Source organism: Pyxicephalus adspersus, chromosome 4 (assembly GCF_032062135.1).
Source record: "Pyxicephalus adspersus chromosome 4, UCB_Pads_2.0, whole genome shotgun sequence".
Classification (NCBI taxonomy): Eukaryota; Metazoa; Chordata; class Amphibia; order Anura; family Pyxicephalidae; genus Pyxicephalus; species Pyxicephalus adspersus.
This window is the reverse complement of record NC_092861.1, coordinates 16,398,522-16,418,723: the sequence shown is the minus strand read 5'-3', so window position 1 is coordinate 16,418,723 and position 20,202 is coordinate 16,398,522. Positions and strand designations below refer to the sequence as shown.

At 37.7% G+C, this 20,202-nt stretch overlaps 1 protein-coding gene across 1 annotated transcript in view; it reads right to left on the bottom strand.

The window, feature by feature from the left end:
• LDAH (lipid droplet associated hydrolase) overlaps positions 1–20,202 on the bottom strand; it is a gene marked incomplete in the record, with an annotated part of 112,858 nt that overhangs the window by 29,320 nt on the left and 63,336 nt on the right. Inside the window, 1 exon segment of the mRNA XM_072407487.1 lies at positions 9,466–9,706. Within this exon segment, the coding sequence (XP_072263588.1) occupies positions 9,466–9,706 (241 nt within the window).

The window sequence follows — 20,202 nt, the reverse complement described above, 5'->3', positions numbered from 1 at the left end:
GCTCTGTGCAAATATTTCATTGTCATTTGTTGACCCTGCAGGCCACACACACTAGAAAGGAAAAACAATTCCCACTGGACATGTTGGCAATTTCTAAAAACCAAAATTGAAAGATGTGGCTCCAGATGACTTGGTGGTGACCACAGTCTGAGTCAAGTTTTGGACCATATAAAAAAAGGGAACAGAAGAGGACAATCAGTTCTTGATCAGAAGCTCAAAGAGACAACTGCGGCTAGTCCAGGAACTGTTAATAATAATGCTTCACAATATGATCTGAATTTCTAAAAACCGCTTCTGATAAAGACACACTCCGTGTTCCTTCTATTATTCATTTCTTGTTCCATTGACGTTGGAACAAACAGAACAATTAGCAGTAAATAAAAGCCCACGGGCGACTAGCCATCAGCGGCTTGATATGTGATGAGCCGCAAAACTCCCTCTGATTTTGTTTTAACTGGATCCCAGTTTTAAATGAAACAATTCTAAGGAAAGTGTTGATACAACGCACACAGAATTTTTATTTGAAGAGTAACCCCTAATAGAATTAAACTTTCCTACATGTTGTACAAGTGTGTGCTTTTTATTAAGTCAATATGCATGGGTCTCTGATTAATGAGGCGCCCACCCAAAATATATCACTCAAACTTTCTTCCAGCTGCAGAGATGACAGCAGGAGTAAGAAATATTGAGGAGGGATTATTTGAGCGAAAGGACATTTTCCTTGTTATTTCTGCTCTTTTGTTTATTGTGCTAAAATCTAAGACATTGTAAGTCATTCTCTATAGGTGTCCCCTGACACACAATATATTTTAGTGATGGCAGCGGTGATCCCTGTCTTGACTACTACTTTACCTTCTTCACTATCAACATTATATGGTCAAACGTTTAAAGAGGTATTGAATTTCTGAGTTCATGTGTTGCCAGTTCAGGATCCTGTTAATGCTACAGCATACATTGCATAGTTTTTGTATTTTGCAACCCAAATATTTAGGCAGACATGTCATACTGACAATTAATATTTTATATTTACCACCACCAGTCAGCAGGCTTTCCTTTCTCGTGCTAATCAAGCTTTACTGTTGAGAATGCCCCTCAATAGCAGGAAGTCAAATTAGACTCCCAACTGAATGAGGAGGGACAAACCTCCTTCCTTTCTGTATTTCTGATTTGCCTTAGAAAGTCACAAGTCTCCAAATGTGACTTTTTCTTGCAAAAAAGCCAGAGTGCTTTATAAAACTATATCTGTACCTTGTATTACATGTTATTTATAAAATATTAATAATAAAATCTTTTAAATTGTTAGAAATATATTTATATAGTCTTAAAGTTTCTTAAAAGCAGACCTAAAGCTTACTTACGTCTAATGTATTTTATAACTCTTCTCCGAGCACAAAAATTAGAACTTACTCTCAGAAGTTCTAGGATTTCTCAGATTCTTAGTGGTGGGGAGCTGGGTTTATGACCCTTTCATGCAGTTAGCCAATCTGTTGCTGTACATGCATATCATTTTGAGTGAGGGGAATTTACTAACAAAAACTAGAATTCCAAAAATAAGAAAGGGTTTCAGGGATCATGCTCAAGAAGGGACCAAAAGGTTCAAAGAGACATGCTAGATGCCCAATTCTGGCTCATATTATAGGGTTACGTATTGGGTCTGATTTACAGTTAGGTCCATAAATATTTGGACAGAGACAACTTTTTTCTAATTTTGGTTCTGTACATTACCACAATTCATTTTGAATGAAACAACTCAAGTGCAGTTTAACTGCAGACTTTCAGCTTTAATTCAGTGGGTTGAAGCCCTTTTTAACACAATCACTTCATTTCAGGAGCTCAAAAGTAATCAGACAAATTAAAGCTGAAAATAAAATGTTCATTTCTAATACTTGGTTGAAAACACTTTGCTGGTAATGACAGCCTGTAGTCTTGAACTCATGGACATCACCAGATGCTGGTTTCCTCCTTTTTAATGCTCTGCCAGGTCTTTACTGCAGCCGCTTTCAGTTTCTGTTTGTTTGTGGGCCCTTCTCTCTGAAGTTTAGTCTTCAACAAGTGAAATGCATGCTCGATTGGGTTCAGATCAGGTCACTGACTTGGCCATTTAAGAATATTCCACTTCTTTGTTTTAAAAAACTCCTGGGTTGCTTTAGCTGTATGTTTTGGGTCGTTGTCCATCTGTATTATGAAATGCCTCCCAATGAATTTGACTGCATTTAGCTGGATTTGAGCAGACATATTGTCTCTTAACACCTCAGAATTCATTCGGCTGCTTCTGTCTTGTGCAACATCATCAATAAACACTAGTGTCCCAGTGCCATGGCAGCCATGCACGCCCAAGCCATCACACTGCCTCCGCAATGTTTTACAGTGGATGTGGTATGCTTTGGATCATGAGCTGTTCTACGCCTTCTCCATACTTTTTCCTTGCCATCATTCTGGTAGTAGTTGATCTTGGTTTCATCTGTCCAAAGAATGTTTTTTCCAGAACTGTGCTGGCTTTAATTTTTTTTTTTTTTTTTTAGCAAAGCCCAATTCAGCCTTTCTATTCTTGAGGCTTATAAGTGTCTTGCACCTTGCAGTGCACCCTCTGTATTTACTTTCATGCAGTCCAGGTCTTTTGCCGTTGCTGAGTTCACCAGTGCTTTGTTTATTTCTCATGATGTACTGTAGATTTTGCCACTCCTAATATTGTAGCAATTTCTCGGACGTTTTTTTTTTCTTTTTTTGCAGCTTAGGGATGGCTTGTTTCACCTCCATGGAGAGCTCCTTTGACCGCAAGTTGTCTGTTCACAGCAAAATCTTCCAAATACAAGCACATAAAGCTCTCTTCGGCTGGAGAACCTGGGTTTATGGGAGAATTTGGGTAATCCAGCAAACTTGAAATAGATCTGGATCAGGACTGAAACTATCTGCCAAATAATAACATGATTTCCAGGAAATCTTCTCCAGATTTGCTGGATAATCCAGGTTCTCCCATGATAGTCTATCTTCTCCAGTCTTGGAAAGCTTTATTAAATCAGGCTCATTTTATTAAATTAACTGTCCACTTATTAATATTCAAACATTTCATAAAAACATTGGTTTCAATAGAGCTGCTAACTTGGTTACATCCAAGGTTTTCTTTTTTTAGTTCTCCAGTAAGATAGAAGAGAACTTCCTCTGCCTAGGTGCTTTAGGCCTCATTGCTGTTTAATTGCAGTACGTGATCATCTAAGGCACTTATTGCATGCCTGCGCCAGCTAGTTTTTCTAAACCTAGTGGTATCACCATTGTACTGCTCAGTGTTCTTCATGGACAAGGTGGCAAGGAGAAGACAATTTTAACGGGACACGTCTAGCACAAAGGAAGTAAAATTCTACTTCTTCACCAATATGGATGCCAGAAACACAGAACAGAATGAGGCATGGTCAGTCACTAACAGGAAAAATACAGTAGCAGGGAGTCCAGAAGTTGATGTTTAGACCTTTGCTCTTCTCTTTTTTTCCTTGGGCACATTTTCCACAGTACATGTAATAGTGCTTACGTTCCCTATGTACCCTATTTCACAACATTACAGGTACTCTTTAGCCGGAAAAAAAAAAGTTGGATTTCATTTTTGAAAAGAGGCCCATTTTACAGCTATATCAATATTAGCAACACTTCTATTCACGGTGTGCCTTGCACTTAAAATGAGCTGCATCCTGTGCACACTCTGCCCAGCACTGTCATTTTTTGAAATGTTGTTTGGCTTGGGTCCCGCAGGAGTTATTTGCTGAACGGAATTGAAGAGGTAGTCTGAGAAAAAAGTTTGGCCTGTGTCCCTCTCCCTCAGCTCGTCACTAGAAACAGATAATAAACAAACCACAGGAAGAGAGGAAAGGTCATCGTCCATCACTCATAGACCTCTTGCAGAGACCAAACGCTCTTTAATAACTTGAAGAAACACATCAAGTGAAATTACTGAGGCTGAGTCGGAAAAAGTGTAACAGCTCCAGAGATAGTACAGGAAAAGCTATGCAGGATTTAGTTAATGACAGCAGGATGGTCGCAGGGCAAAGTCTTGGATGAAAAACAAGTAAGGAAGAAAATGACTGGATTAACGGACGTGAAGTTTTTCTCGTTGGTACCCTTGGACAAGACGCTGCAGGTGCCTGTGACTCACTGTGAATTACAGGCCGAGCGCCAGTGTATTTCCAGCAACAGGTTACACACGTCTAATTCTGACACATTGGGCTTTAAAGGCACATTTTAGATAACATCCTGCCCTCACATGAACCTGGAGAAATTTATCCAACATCTGAAGGTGGATCGGTGGATTCCTTATTTTTTTTTTTTGGGGTGCGTGTGTGTGTTTTGTGTGTTTGGGGGGGGGGGGGGGGAATATTTCCTTTAGAAGCAGAATCTGAATTTAGTACCCCTACTGGTTTTGCTCAAAATGCTTGTTCTGTACTTCAAAAATGATATCCAGAGTTTTGTTCAGACAATATTTGGCAGCCCTGGAGATAGCTGCAATGCATGAACAATTGTGGAACAAAGATGGCTATATACAGTTTGGCCCCGTATAGGCAAGTGACCAATTTGAGTTTTACCTCTAATACCTTGGCCTTGCGGAGGTATAAAATCAAGAGTGTGACAGCAGGCTTTCCTTCCTTTTTATAGCAGTAATGTCAGTAGGGACTGCCAGTTGGGTCACTACCTCATAGGTCTCTAAACATGTGTGGCATCTAATACCATTGGTCTCCTAAAGTGATGTAATGTTGAGTGCACTTGACCTCCCAACAGTAAAGCAGTTAGCTTGCAGGCCATTATTATTATTATTATTATTAAACAGGATTTATATAGCACCAACATATTACGCAGCGCTGGCCATAGTTGCCTATCCCCAACAGGCTTCAGGTTAACTACCACCACGTGGTTTCAACTGTTCAATGACCACAAGAACAAGGTGGTGGTGACAACTACTAGGCCACAACAACCTACCCAACTCTACTGCCAGGCAGCAAGAAGGTCACAACTGCCCACTCTGTACCACCATGGCTGACCGCTGAAACAAAAGGGGGAGGGAAAGCAATCTTTCATTAATAAGCTAGCACAATATTAAAAGACTGGTAATCTAATCTAAACTACAACTAGCTTTCAAACCCTCTTCGATTTATGGAACTTTGTCATCATTCCTAATCTGGGATTATGAAAACTGGTAGCATATGTAATTTCACTCTTTATATCTTGACAATACTATGTCTAGGTATGGACAATTGGACTAACAGTTTACACCAGAAAGTAGAGCACTCTGTTATTAGCGCTGTTTACATGTGCTATGAGGATCTGGCACACCAAAGGAATCTGGTCCTTTGTAGCCAGATTGAAGTACAGCTCCTTTACAGCTTATACTTTGCCTGCAGCTCCCACCATCCACTCTATTGGTGGTCCTTCAAGCCCAGCTGGCACACCACTACCAATCTATTGCTGTGTTTACTGCACACGTTCCCTCTCCCAGACAGTCACCGCCCAATTGGCCTACTTGGTGCGGGAGTGTTTGTTATGTCAATGTGATTTTATAGGCTTTGCTAGTCATTAGTTAGGATAATTATTAGTACAATAGAAATCATCAAGCCTAAAAATAGCAAAGATTTTCCCCTGCATTGGCCTTGTTAAAATTCTCCAGTCTTTAATTTTCCAACCTACAGTGGAACAATGTCGGAATATAAACAAAAACACTTTTGCTTAGACACTCTTCATACATAACATTGCTTCGTTGTTACATTTACCTAATAATATTCCAACAAAGGTTTGGAAGGATCACACAAGAACTGCTCCCTGGATGCCAGCCGAGGCCACAACAAACCCTTGTGATGGCTTCTTTCTTTTTATTTGGTTAACCAGTTATCTGGCTTCAGACCAAGGGACTAAAAGATAATTATTTGAAGTGAAGATAAACATTTCTTCAGAAAACAAGAATCCTCTGAAGATCAGTTATATACTTTGTAAGGATTTCAGAAAACACTACCGCAGACTACTTCATCTTGCTGTGTGAATACTGACACATGCATTCCAGTCATTTCCTTCTTCCTGAGTGCTAAGTGGGTGACTATGTCTGCTAAAGCCACACGGCCAATGCAAGTATAGAAATGAGAGAAAAACTGCTTGGCAAATCACAACCCCAAAAAAAAACTATAGGTACCAGTAGATTCAAAATGTTTGCAAACCCAAACCATAAATAGACATATTGCGCATTCCCTTTTATTAATGAATGTCTGTTATAGGAATACAATTCATACAGTAAACAGACAGTAAACAGATTATCAAGCAAGAATCTTGTACCTTGGAGAGCTGGTGACTTTTGTTTTCATCCTTTCACCCCGATAGCTATTTATTATTAAGGTAAGCAAGTGACTGTCATATACCTGTTGATCTTTTCAGTGGCCTGGTCTTCCTAGGTAAGACAATGACAACTGCAGAGCACTTCATGGTTTATCAATATTATGCTGCCCTACAAGCCTCCTGTATCAGTGTATCAGTGTACAGGTGTTCATACCAACCCACAGCATCCTGTACACCAATATACTCAGACCCTTGTGTATAATCACGGGCAGCCATGCTTCCTACTTGTAAACAATTGCAGTAGAATTTTGTATGGCAGAAGCTGTGGAGCATAACAGCTGGAGGAAGAAGAGGTGGTAAAGAAGATAAATGTGGCTACAAAATAAAAAAAAATATTTATTGCTTTTGTTGGTTGTTTATATACACAGGAGTCATTTCAATGTTCTTGATAACCCAATCATTTTCTTAAAGACCATCTTTTAGCTAAAAAAAACAAATCTCACTCACCCATTTAATTTTTTTCTATTAACACTAGAAAACCAAACCTTCTAGGACCTATTTTAACTGATCTGAATCAACCAAAAGTGTTCGTCTGATAGTGAAAGACAGGGATCTGCTGCTGTTCAGATCAGTCCAGACTGCTCTTGTTTTGACATTACAATGGTACCAATTTAAGCCTTCAGAACCCTAAAGGGAGCTCTGTGATGGATTTGCCTTATAGCTTACAGTGCCTTTGGCACTAGACTGTGAGTTCTTGAAAAAGGTCTATGTTGCAGTCTATAAGAAAAGAGGCTCCAGACCCACAAGATCACATAGGAAATTGGGTGTTTGATTTATTTTGTTATTTAACTTATTCTAACTTGGTGATTAGCTAAGGGGATGTGGGTTGGGATGATTATCGCACATCTAAACCCATGTAATATATCACAACTTTTGAGTACTTAGATATTGTGGTGGCCTTCATTTTCTGTCTTCAGGCTTCTACCTTAAATTTCACTTGGTCAACCAATGGTCCTAGTTGTCTGTGGTCCAAAGAAGTAAACTGGGAAAGGTTTGATATCACAGCTTGAGATAAAACTGTACAGTGCAAGGAGGTAATTACTTTATTGCTATTTGCCATTATTTTTTTCATTATGTGCTAAAATGCTCTACATTTAGCAAGGGACGATGATATTTTTCTTCTTTATGATGACTGCATTGTTCTGTATTGTAATATTTATTTGAAAATATGCTAATAAAAACAGATTTACCCATAATGTTCAAATTATTCATGACCATCCAACCAATAAATGGTGTACTAATGAACTTGCAAAGCAGGTACTCTGACTGCAAGTCTAGTTTTATTGTTCGGCTCCCATGTTGTCTGCTCTGTATGTGATGGCAGATATCAACATTAACATTTTCAGTATGTTTTTTTTTTTTTTTTTTGCATCATTACCTATATTGGTATTTTGTGATAATTCAATCACAAGGTGGCACTGTTGCAACTGAACTGTTTTTTAGCATTCTCACATTTATTTTCCCATGCAAATACGTAGGCTATTCATGTGGAAAATAATATATGCAAATATTGTTATTACACATTTACAGAAAACAAACCTTGCTTGAAAATAAGGTATGAGCATGGAATTAATTTCAATAAAAAATGTCTAAACAATATCTGGCTCTCCTTGTGGAGTCTGTTTTCCCTAGACTTGTAAATCTGGTATTCATTAATAACTACAATACTTTGAAAGCTGAATATATTTAGTAAGAACAGACAAATAATGCTTGTAGGAGGGATAAAAGCCAAACAAACATTAAAAGCAGTTGTTTTATGAGCCATCACATATCTAAAGTAACTGCAACCAGGGTAGGAGATTCTCTGTAGTCCCAGGATGCTATGATCTGTCATCCATGTGACCAACACTTACATCTGTACTGCTGCCTATGCTTTCAGTAATCTATGGTCTCCTGCTGTGACCTTTGTAGCAATAGTAACTCCAGGGCAAAAATCATTGTATGGGCTGTTGTCACCTTTACAAAGACAAAATGGGCTGTAAATTGTTGGTATGGAGGGGGGCTCTACCACAGAAAAGCTGTAGTAAAACAAGTGACAGCTAAATCATGTGATTAATATTTTGTTCAAAGTTTAACCTTAATTACAATATAGAACATGCTTATTAACTTAAGTGTTTTTCTGACTTTTTCACGTGTGTGGCTCACCACTGCTCATTACTGCTTGAAATGTGGTTTAGAATTTGACAAAGTTTGCTAATCTCAGCTGTATACCATGGGAACAGACTGTGGCCTACCACTTATAGAGAGGTAACGTCCTCCAAGCGATTGTGGTAGGCCTTGACCATCTTAGTTTGGCTTGCTCTAGTAATAGCTGGCTATATCTTAACCCCATCCTATTGTGTGTGAAATCCCCCCACCTACTAGATTGTAAGCTCTTCGGGGCAGGGTCCTCTCCTCCTATGTATCACTGTGTATTAGTCTGTCATTTTCAATCCCTATTTAATGTACAGCGCTGCGTAATATGTTGGTGCTATATAAATCCTGTTTATTAATAATAATAATAATAATAATAATCATAACAAACTTGATGTCCTGTGCCCAAACCTATATTTTCTCTTTAAAGCGGACCGAAACCAAGAAAGAAAAAAAAAAACACCAGAGGGTAGTACTATTTGACAAGAGACATGCAATGTCTCTTTTGCCAAATAACTAACTCCCTGGCTCTTCGTGACTTTTTGATTCTGCCCTAAACTACATGGCGCATATGTAGCCTAAAACTTGGCTATGTGTGGCATTTCTGCACACACAGGAAGTGCAGGAGGTACATCATCAGATTGGCAAGGGGGATTGCAGTCTCCACAGAAAACCGCCATGGAGGCGGTGGTAAAGATGGTGGCAACCATTTCTGCAGATTATGGCACATATTTACCTTGTGCTGTTGCCCTGCAGCAATGACAGGACCAGGACCACGACACCATAAGATAAGTATGTGCCATATTTGATACGTATGCTGTGGATACTTGTTGATTATGGCAAAAACTCACTACCCACCGAGTTTAGTTCCGCTTTTAAAAATCAATGTACATAGAACTAATAAAGACTGAAGGACAGAAATGCCTTCACTCACGTTTCCTTGTGACACAAAATAGATGATGAATTGCTCACCAGAACATTCCACTCTGAAAAGGTCCAGCGACGCAGTCAATGAAGATTCATCTACAGATTTAATTCCCCGTAGGGCAAACTTGACCAGAGATGCCTTCATGACTTCTGGCAAGAAAGAAAGCAGGTACAGGGGCATGTAGACAATGTATCGAAGGCTGCAAAGAATAGGTGTCATGATCTTGCCCTGTGGTGACTGAGCCATTCTTTCAATAGTAGGAAAAAGCAAAATGGACTTTAAAACCTGTAAAAAAAAAAAACAAAAAAAAAAAAAACAAGGTTTGAAAGTGCACAGCTAAAATCACATTAACTGATTGGCCGTTAATATGGAAAAACAGTTCTTTCAGATGGTACTATCAATATCAATTCAGGCAGACATATTCAAGCACTTGGCTACGTTTATGGGTGCTTTATGTGTAAACCCTTTACAATGTTCAATATTTTCACATAAATATGACCTAAACCATGATTTGTTTTTACTAGATAACAAGAACTTAATTAAACAAATGAGTCGAAAACATTATACTTGTTCATTTATTTATTCAGGAAAGTGATCCAGAGTTACATATTTGTGTGTGGGAAAAATATGTCAACCTCAGGATTCTCAGTTCTTTGGAAGGATAAATTGGAGTCAGGTTTTTCAATCGATGTAAGTGTGTGGGAGGTCAAGCCTTCCTAAAGAACAGAAATATGGGTCTTCACTATTCAAGTTTTATCTTAAAGGACACCTGCCATGGGAGATCTATGGGTGAAGCCGTTACCGACTGAAAGTAAGTGACTGTAATTCTGGTAAGAAAATTTGAGTGATATACCTGGAACAAATATGTAGATAATCTGTGTCAGACAACCTATTCTGCACACTTATTTTAGATGAGTGATTAAGAAAGCATGATGGTCGGAAGATTACCCCCCTGCAGCCACAAAATGAGGCGGTCAAGATGGCAGCCTCAGTAATTCTCTTATGGTTTGTGTATTTTACCAACACAAGATTGTCAACGTATGTCACAGCTCAAAAAAAAAATAATCTTTTTTTTTTTTTTTTTTTAGAATTTGGATTTGCCAGTCTAATGCCGGTATCAGGTGCAAATGGACACAATTCAACAATTACCCCATTTTTTATCCAGTTTGACCCATTTGCAGATATTCTCTTATTTCTTGTTTGGTATAACAGGACAGAAAAAGAAAATCTCTCTACACAGAACCCCAGGGAGAAGTTAAAACATGACAAGGTTCTGATCCTTCCCTTATTCAATCTGAAACTAAAACATAGAAGTTTTTATGACCTACCTTATTTATTAAAAATAATTATTATTTAAAAAAAAACTCAGCTTTAAATCTCTTGATCTGAATTTATTGTCAGAAATGCTACATTTTTGCCATTTATTGTTAGCTAAAAATGTGATTACATCTGAAAAGACAGACAAGTGTCTGATAAACAATGTACCACTAGAGGGCAAAGCACAGATAACATTCACTTAGTAAACCCCTAGCTCCGGTACACAAGCACAGACTTTCTATCACTATCTAGGCAATAAACACACTGCAGTACTGAAAATATTAGTTTATAATGCGTTCTTACATTTAGGCATCCAAATAAAGGACATTCATATAACTGTATAACTGGTCTTGATGACCAGCAATGAAAGTCCCAATGGAAACACTGAGAAAGCTTTAAAGCATTGAGAATGGTCTTTTTTTCTTTTTGTTTAACCCTAAAGCCAACTCTGATTGCCGCTGCCTCTGACACATTACTATCAGGACTCTGCAGGTCTTCTAGAGAAGTCAAGTCACCCTGCATCCTACTGCCATTTTTTCCCAAGCTGAACCATGCACACATACCTAAAAGAAAAAATAATGCAGCAAATCAGGTCACCTTCTTCCATTGCTCCTCAGTCTAGTTTGTCATTATCATATGCTCATTGTAGACACTTTTTGGTAGAAGCATGGGAACTATGACTGTGATTTGCAGCTGCATAACCCTATATGCTGAAATTTCCAATGTATGTTTTGACACTTTCCCCTTGTGGCTAGCATTATGTTCTAAGCAAACAGCTCTTCTCCAGCATCAGAGGAGGCAGGAAACCCTTCCTCCTCCAAGCGCATCAAGAAGTGGTTTACTAGTTATCCTTCCTTGGTCCAACATTATTTGGCTAAATTACAGTAAGCAGAACTAAAGGAGGTAGAAAATGCAAAAGACAGTAAAAAGGTTTCTTCAAAATACACATATAGAGCTTTTCTTTCTCATATTGGATGGTCAATGCAAGTGGTATTCCACATAAAAATGAGACATTTTGCTGCCTTGAATAGTACATATTTCAGTTTTCATAGCGCAATTTTTGAGCACTATTTTTCTCTCCAAACTCAACTAACTACTAAGAAGGTTGCAGCATCATGGTAATTTCAGGAACAGCTCCACTGCAGTGCCAGATCCACCAGTGACTCTAGGAAGTAGTAAAGTAAAAGACATGTAATAGTAAATAGGTAATAGTAAAAGACATGGACAGGGGAATATAAAAAAAATCTTCTTTTTGTTAACAAAAAGGTTGACATTGCAAAATGGGGGTGGGAGGGGTTGGTGGAGAGATTGGTATATGCAGAGATGGTCTTTCCAAAGAGAAAAAAAAAAATGATTGCATTGCCAAACCTCCTCAAATGCTAAATGTCTGGCTGTGTCTGTTTTCAGTATACTCTGTAAAATGACTTATACCAGGCAAGTAAGGTATAAAAGTCAAAGTGAAATCAATGTTCCTAATCTGCATATTATTTCCGGATAAATGACTCAGAAAGTACTGAAGCCAATGAGTTAGCATGAAGCCACGGAACTAACATTTATAGAAAAGGAGGACAGATGTGGCAGCCTCCACGCAGTCCCTTAGGTAAAATAGGGAGCCGAGGAAATCTCAGACATACCAATTATATATTGAACAGACCCTGAGAAGATTTACGAACAGCAAAGGCTGTTTGTCAAATGTTAACACTAACTTTGATATATCTGAGTACATCCCTTGCTTTGCTTTCTTTTTCTCTTCTCTTCTTTGGGTGGAGGGAGAAGGGGGGGGGGGGGGATTATTATATCTGTTAGGTGAAACCTACTACATTTTTGTCAGATAACATAATGATGTACTTAACAGTAATATAATGTCCAAATTTGACAGTGTGTCACATTCATCAAAATTGCTTCTGCTCAGCATGACGAGACCTGGAGGCAAAATCACTGGGGTCAAGGAAATACTCTTAGCTTTATTAACACAGCTGTGCTGAGAGGCCATCCAAGTTAACGCACATGACAAAACAGACACAATTCTCTCCCATTTCTCTAGCATCAAAGTGGGCCCATCTAGGATAACACATTCGCGTCGCTCTAAGGCAAGGCTGTAACACGTTCCATATTGTTGTTTGAAATATATACACTTATAAGCCGGAGCTACTTGGGTTATAAACATATTTGTTAAACATTAAAACGTCTGCCTGCAAATTTGTATTTTTTTTTTTTATACGGATTTTGCTCAAGGGGAAAAATTATAAACTCCCACTCTTTTAGCAGTTCAGAAAATTTACTTGCCTTAGATGTTCGGTAACAATACAAGGGGGATTAAATGTTTTCGGCAAGTATCTGAGGACTACTTTGAGGATCAGTGTCCTAGAGAACGGTGTGTGCTGAAGAACGATTGTGTGCCAAGTAAGCTCTCGGGCTTAGATATATTACCTGAGTGTTATCATTGGCTTACGCTCCCATGGCCAGGAAGAATTGTTGGCAAAGGCCTAAATATTTCATAGTTTTAAAGAAAAATACAGTACCGAGGCATGTGCTTATAACATTGCAGAACATTTGACACAGAAACAAAACAAAGATCCAATAAAAAAACAAAACAGCATGTAATATATACATTGACCGAAATAGCGAGGATTGGCCAAAAACATGTCAAGAAATCAAAAACAACCAAATAGGGTATTTACCAAGAGACAAAGTGTTGCCAGCAGGAACCGTGTTCTTTGACACAGTGATATGGCAAGTTCCACTTTTTGGCCGATTTGACAAACAATAATTTGGAGGAACGAAGAGAAACTAATGACCATGTGATGTTTACCTAAAAATCTTATATCACTAGCTGGATGATTTTATTCCCTATGAAAACGAGTCTTCACTCGTGAATCACTGGTGAATCTGATCTTGCACCTCTAGATTCCCTTGGCAACCCACTTATTTCCATTGTTTCCATTCCACTAGATTTCACTTTAAAAAAAAAAAAAAAAAAAAAGAGTATTTAGTATGAATAAATAGGTCTACACACAAATATAAATGCAGTGTGTTCTGGTTTTATAATCTTTTATGATTTAGGGCCCCTTTCAGTCAAAAAGCCACTCTCAACCATCCCTAGTCAACTTCTATGTGGTTTTAGTGTTAACCACAGGGGTTGTCAACCACTTTATGATGTGGATGAGGTGCTGCTCTTCCACCAGACGAGGAAGCCAGAAACAACTTGTAGCCTTCAGGTTTTGTGCTGCAATCCACCGTGAGTGGCTGATGTAGAATGCTGAAGTCAACTGCATTTCTGAAATAGCCCTAACTCCACTTTTGTTGAGAAAAAAATGTACAAGTATTTTTAACAAACTTTATTGTAGATTCTTATCTCTATCTGTTCTTAAAAGAATAGATGTTTGTTTTGCAAACTGATTCCTGGAAAGAACTGTGTTCACTATACCCAACTGGTGCACTTCCAGTATTGGATTAGGAAAGCTGTCAAAGTAACCCTTTGACGTGCATATATATTCAATAGAAACATAGATTGGAATCTTTTTGGATAGTTATAATACAAGTTAAAATGTAAACTACCCATTATCCGCAACCCAAATAACTAGAACTCTCAAGCCACCGGCACATGATCTGACCCCAAAAAATAAATCAGAGTTTAAACTTAAATAAGCCAGTACTTTGCTCATCCCTTTTTTTACTGCTGCCCATATACTGCTCTGTGTTTTTTGTGGAACATTCTGATTATACAGTACAGGTTTTTTTTACAAAGTGGATTTGTAACTGGTCATTCATTGACTATACTGTACTGTATTGTTTTTGTGATTTTAACTAGTTGCTATTATTTGTTTTAATTAGTGTATTTCAGTATTAGTATCAAGTCAATAAAGAATTTATGGTATAGTATGGTATGTAGAATGGGGTAGAAAATTAGGTAGGCCTATTTTTTTTTTAATGTACAAAGATCCAAAATGTTTATTGGTGGAAACAAAAAAACAAGCTATACATTATTAATTACTTAATATATTTAAAACAATAATGAATATGATATATACACAAATAAATATTTTAAAACCAAGTCAGATCCTCATTTTTCAGTATTTTTCAGGCTCTCTTGTTTTAGCTTTAAAATTTACACAGGGTAATAAGAAAAGTGATAGACAGTTACAGAGCACAAGCATTAGAAAGATGTGGGTAACAAGAGGTTTGATCATCTACACAGATGAGAAATTGATTCGGTTCTTGATAAAAATTCTTTGGACAATGAATGTCTGCTCCAAGAATTTCAGCAAGGACAAAAAACATACTAGATTTAACAGAACATAAAGTGAGTAGCTTTTATAACGTTAAACTTTCTTGTGTAGAAACTATATTGGACTGGTAAAAATAATTTAGTGCCATAGGATAAGGTTACACATTAGAAGAAAAAAACTAAAAGTGACTAGAAAACAAAAAGGTGTAAATACCATAGGCCTGTTTTTAAAAGTAACTCTCAAGCAACCAGAAACAACATTTATCCGGAATCTACCTGTTATATGTTCCTAATGCTGTGTAATAGGATAGAACATGTTACAGGTGTAAAGTGGATACATTTAGATGTATATAAACATATAAAGTATATATATTTGGACCTGTATCTATGTGTTTGTATGCATAAGTATTATTGGTTGTATATACATGGAGTATATGGAAGACTGATATACACCCAGATAAGTTTTGAATAATCAGGCTGATTAGTTATGTCCTTACCTCATCTCTTATTAATCCACCCCTATAAACCATCAAGGGTCTGCGATTTTTCATTGCTGGTAACATTATTACTGAAAGCAACCATGCTTACAATACTGGAATTAGGGTTTGCATTAGTTTATATTACATGTTGTTTAAAAGTGAAATCAAGTTTTTTCTCCAGTCTTGCACAGTTGTGCTTGGTTACTCCTATGTATTGAAATTGCAATCAAATAGAGACTACCTCATTTCCTGGCTCATAAGCATCCAAAATAATTTAGTCCTCCAGCGTCTGGCCTGATTTTTATTTATTTAAATCTAATTACCCAGGCTAAGCATTATGTGCAAGCTTTACCTAGGGAAATCTGCATGCAAATGCCCAGGAATACACGCCTCCAAATTACCATTCATCTAACCAGGTATTTTAATATTTGCATACCCCTTTCAAGAGCCAGCCCACTGCATGCAACAATGATTTGAGCTCTAGAGAGTGGTCCTGTGATGTTTTTAGAAAGCAATGTACAACACTCAGTTGGCTGCTCCCATCTGCCATGATTTGCCTGCATTGCATGAAAAAGAACAATATAATCACATTACTGGGTCTAAAATAAAGTATGCAATGAATATCAAATGGTTTTATTTAAACATTGTTTATCACGTTGATGAAAAGGAAAAGAAAGAACCACAAAAGGAACATTTTTTACAGATTAAACTTCAGCTTTTCATTTTTACTATTGATCCCAGTGAGAACTTACCACCACCAAACTTACACCAAGAAATGGCAACTTACAAATAGACCTCATCTTTGTTCTTGCAGTAAGGTATAGGTGCAGTATTGTGCCCACAACATCAAGCAGCATACATCAAATACCAGTAAAAGAATACTCACCTTTACTAAAAATATTGTATTTTACTACCAGTGTGTCCTTCCCTTAAATATGATTTTTACAGTGATTTGCTTTTTAAATATGAAACATCATTATGTATAAGATTTAGGTAGTGTTTAATATGTCTGTGCAAACAATGTTTCTATATGGTGAGCTTTAATGATTTCAACGATTTCGGCTGTGCTGCTCACTCCTCTGCTTGCTGGAGAAGAAACTCCACTGGGGAACCTGAAGTGCAAGAATCTCTATGCTCCTGCCCGTTTTGAGGATCTGGACATTTTGTAACTCTCATACTGGCTTTTTGAATATTTTTCTACCAGTCACCAGATCTCCTGTTATCAGGAGGATGGCCCTGACATAAAGAAGCAAAATTTACATCTAAACCATTATCCCTAATATTTTATTTGTGCAAACATCCGCATTTGTGAAGTCATTTTGTTCTTGTCTCCTGGATGTTGCTGAACACTGTATTTGTGGGCCACCAACCTGTAGACACAGAAAAGGAAATTTTCCACATGTGCACATCAATGCACTACCTCCAAACTAGCAATAAACCCTAGAAGCCCTTGCCATGTGAATAAACCTACCTGATAAATACACACACACAATGTTTTCTTCCCAGTGACGTACCACCCAGCCCTTTTTGGTAGGCACCTGGCATAAACAACAAGGGACACTACATTTTTGCGTCTTGCCTGTTCAGTTTTTGACCACCCAGCTACAGCTTCCCCCCTACCTGGCTGAACATAAATTCTAGGAAGAAATATATCAACAATGAATTGTTTATGTCCTTATTATGTTGTCTAGTTCCTGTAAATTCAGATAAAATTTAATTTAACTTTATTAGTGAAGTTTATGAATTGAGTTAGCAAGAAACACGTTATTGTACAGGCATGCACCCAATCTAATATGGAATTTGGAGACATCCCAATGTGTTCAATTAAAACACAAAAAGGGAAATTATGAAAAAGCATGAAGATAAAAAGGTCTTGTCATGGGAAGAATGAGTGGGGCCTTGTCTACTTCTGATTAGCCTGTTCTGACCAAATTGTACAAGATCATGTTTTCAGAGAATTCATTGTTGGTCAGATACGTTGCAATCATTTCCCCAAAACAAGTAGAATACTGTTTTTATTAGGTTCATTTTTTTTAGTGTTCCCCCAGCCATTTTTAGCTGGCTGCATCACCTGCCACTTTGGCTGGTTACTGAAAAGTTGGCTTACAATTCATGGGCCACTACTGCTTTATCCAACCCACCTTAAATACATTCTGAGGAGAATACTGTTTTTTTAAGTTGTGGCTTCTTCTGATTCACATAAGCAATGGCTGAGATGAGTTTACAACCTCTCGGGGGCAGCGACCTGATCTCTACTGGGAACCTGCAGGCACCAAACCCATGCACAGACTACTTTTTACATGTCTCTGGGTCGGTGGGGTACACTAGGGCACTAACAGTAATAAATGCTTGAAGAATAAAAACCATCAGCAGATGTAGTCTGAGTTTCCGTAAGGAATTTAAAACTAGTGTTCATTTAAAGCGAAAGTAAACTAAAAAAAACTCACCTTCACTTTTGCATATCTGTCAATCCCTCTGAGATTTTCTGGATTGGGTCCCGCATCCATCTTTGACCTGGTGTGAAGGAAGCGCCGGGTGTCGCCATCTTCTTTACCCTTCTTTCTCCTTCTGTCTACGTCACCCGATCTCGCACTGCGAGGTCAGATGACGTAGCCTGCGGTAGATGGGGAAAGAAAGAATGCCGATCTCACTGCATGTGTGAGATCGGAATTTGCTTTTTTCCTATTGAATAAAAAGCTCCTTCTGCACATGCCCGATGGCGCAGCCAGAAGCCTGCGTGATGTATGGGTAAAAATTTTAGTTTTAGCCCGCTTTAATGTACCACAAATCTATTTGGGTCTTAATTCACTGTTGAATAACGATGGGGAAGTAGGGATATGTACAATCCCTACATACCAACCTGATGAAGCTATTTAGGTTTTGTTAAGTTCATACCTGCTTCTCTGTTAGGTATGGTAATGTGTGCCAACATTTACCCGTATTTATTATGCAATCCATGACAGTTTTTTAGTGAAATCCACTTTCCACTTGGCACAGCTTCGAAAATCAGTATTAAAAAAACCTGTTCAGTTTCTTTGTAAGATTTCTGATTAGCTTGCGAATTGATGAGTACAAATTTTCTATGAGCCAAGTGTAAGATGATACAGGCTGACAGAACTGCCTTCAAGGGCCTACCAAAAGATTATAACATTATTACACGATGATGTAATTTTTATCCAGATCAAGCAACCCAGCACTGGCATTCATTATCTACAAGCCACAGGCCAAATCTGACCGCTGTTTGTGGCTACCATGATATTTAGAGCTTGATTATCACACTATGACAAGCACTTGCTAGTGTGTGCTGTGACTGGTATTTAGCTTTAGCTCAGTCTAAGACCAGAACAGTCTCTTTATTATGTGTTCCTCATCTTTTAGTAATTCAAATCCAGTCTCATAAGGTCCCAGAAGCTGCAGTTTTAACTTGGACTAAGAGATATCCCCTCAGCTTACCATTCTCTTCTATAGCAACCCTAAATAAAATATTTGGACATTATAGAGCTTGAATATGGTGTGTCTGGGTAAAGGATATGTAGTAATCAAATTTTATTTAATAACAAATCAGTTTACGGTAACTATCCCCAAACCCTGCAGATGCTAAAGTGATCACTATATACCTAAAGCATTTTGCTGAACAACCAGTTTTTCTTTATATCAGTGACTCCTAAATTGCATGACACGGTGCCTCTGGACCCTCTCGATATTCCTCTGTCTTTGGGTATCTGTTGGCATCATATCTTCTATGATTTATTTTAAGCATCATGTGTAGTACCTGCTCATTTTGATGATCAGATGATTGGCATTGATTATTGTAGAGACAGTCAAATCTTCATGTCTAAAATCTGAATAGGTGGATCCATTTCTACAAAATGCAATATTGAGACTAGATCAAGGAAATTATTATTATTAACTTTTATTTATATAGCGCTGACATATTACGCAGATGTCCCTCAAAGGAGCTCACAATCTAATGTCCCCACCTCAGTCATATGTCTTTTTTATGGTCTAAGGCCAATATGGGGGGGAAGCCAATTAACCTAACTGCACGTTTTTGGAATGTGGTAGGAAACCGAAGTACCCAGAGAAAAACCAAAAAAAACATGTGGAGAACCCATACAGATAGTGCCCTGGAAAAAATTCAAACCTGGGACCTATTAATAATATTAAACAGTATTTATATAGCGCCATCATATTACGCAGTGCTGTACAAAGTCCACAGTCACGTCACTAGCTGTCTCTCAAAGGGGCTAACAATCTAATGTCACTACCATAGTCATATGTCTTTAAAATACTCTAAAGTCTGAAAGTATGTGTTTTTTTTTTACCATTGTGTTTTGCACTATTTTGTTTTTGCATTAAATTGGCAGCAGATCTTACGTGTACTAGGCCCTGAAATTTGGTTGCACCTGCTCTATTTTTTCCTAACTGATACAACAAATTTTACCTTTTTACATATTCATAATGTTCCTTCTGATGGAAACTAATCTATGGTACAATAGGACCGACTTTCTTGTTTGGTTAGAAATTAGTTTCAGTGTTCTACCTAGAAATTATTATTAATAATAAATAGTATATATATATATATATATATATATATATATATATATATGTACATAGACAGTAATTTAAATGCATTTAAATATGTACAAACATACAGGTATTTTTACCAAATCACTCATGAAACAAGAGGCAATTATTGTCTCAACATTCAATCAGTTGCTAGTCGCTTGGTCAGAAACCTTAGCTCTCACGTAGCA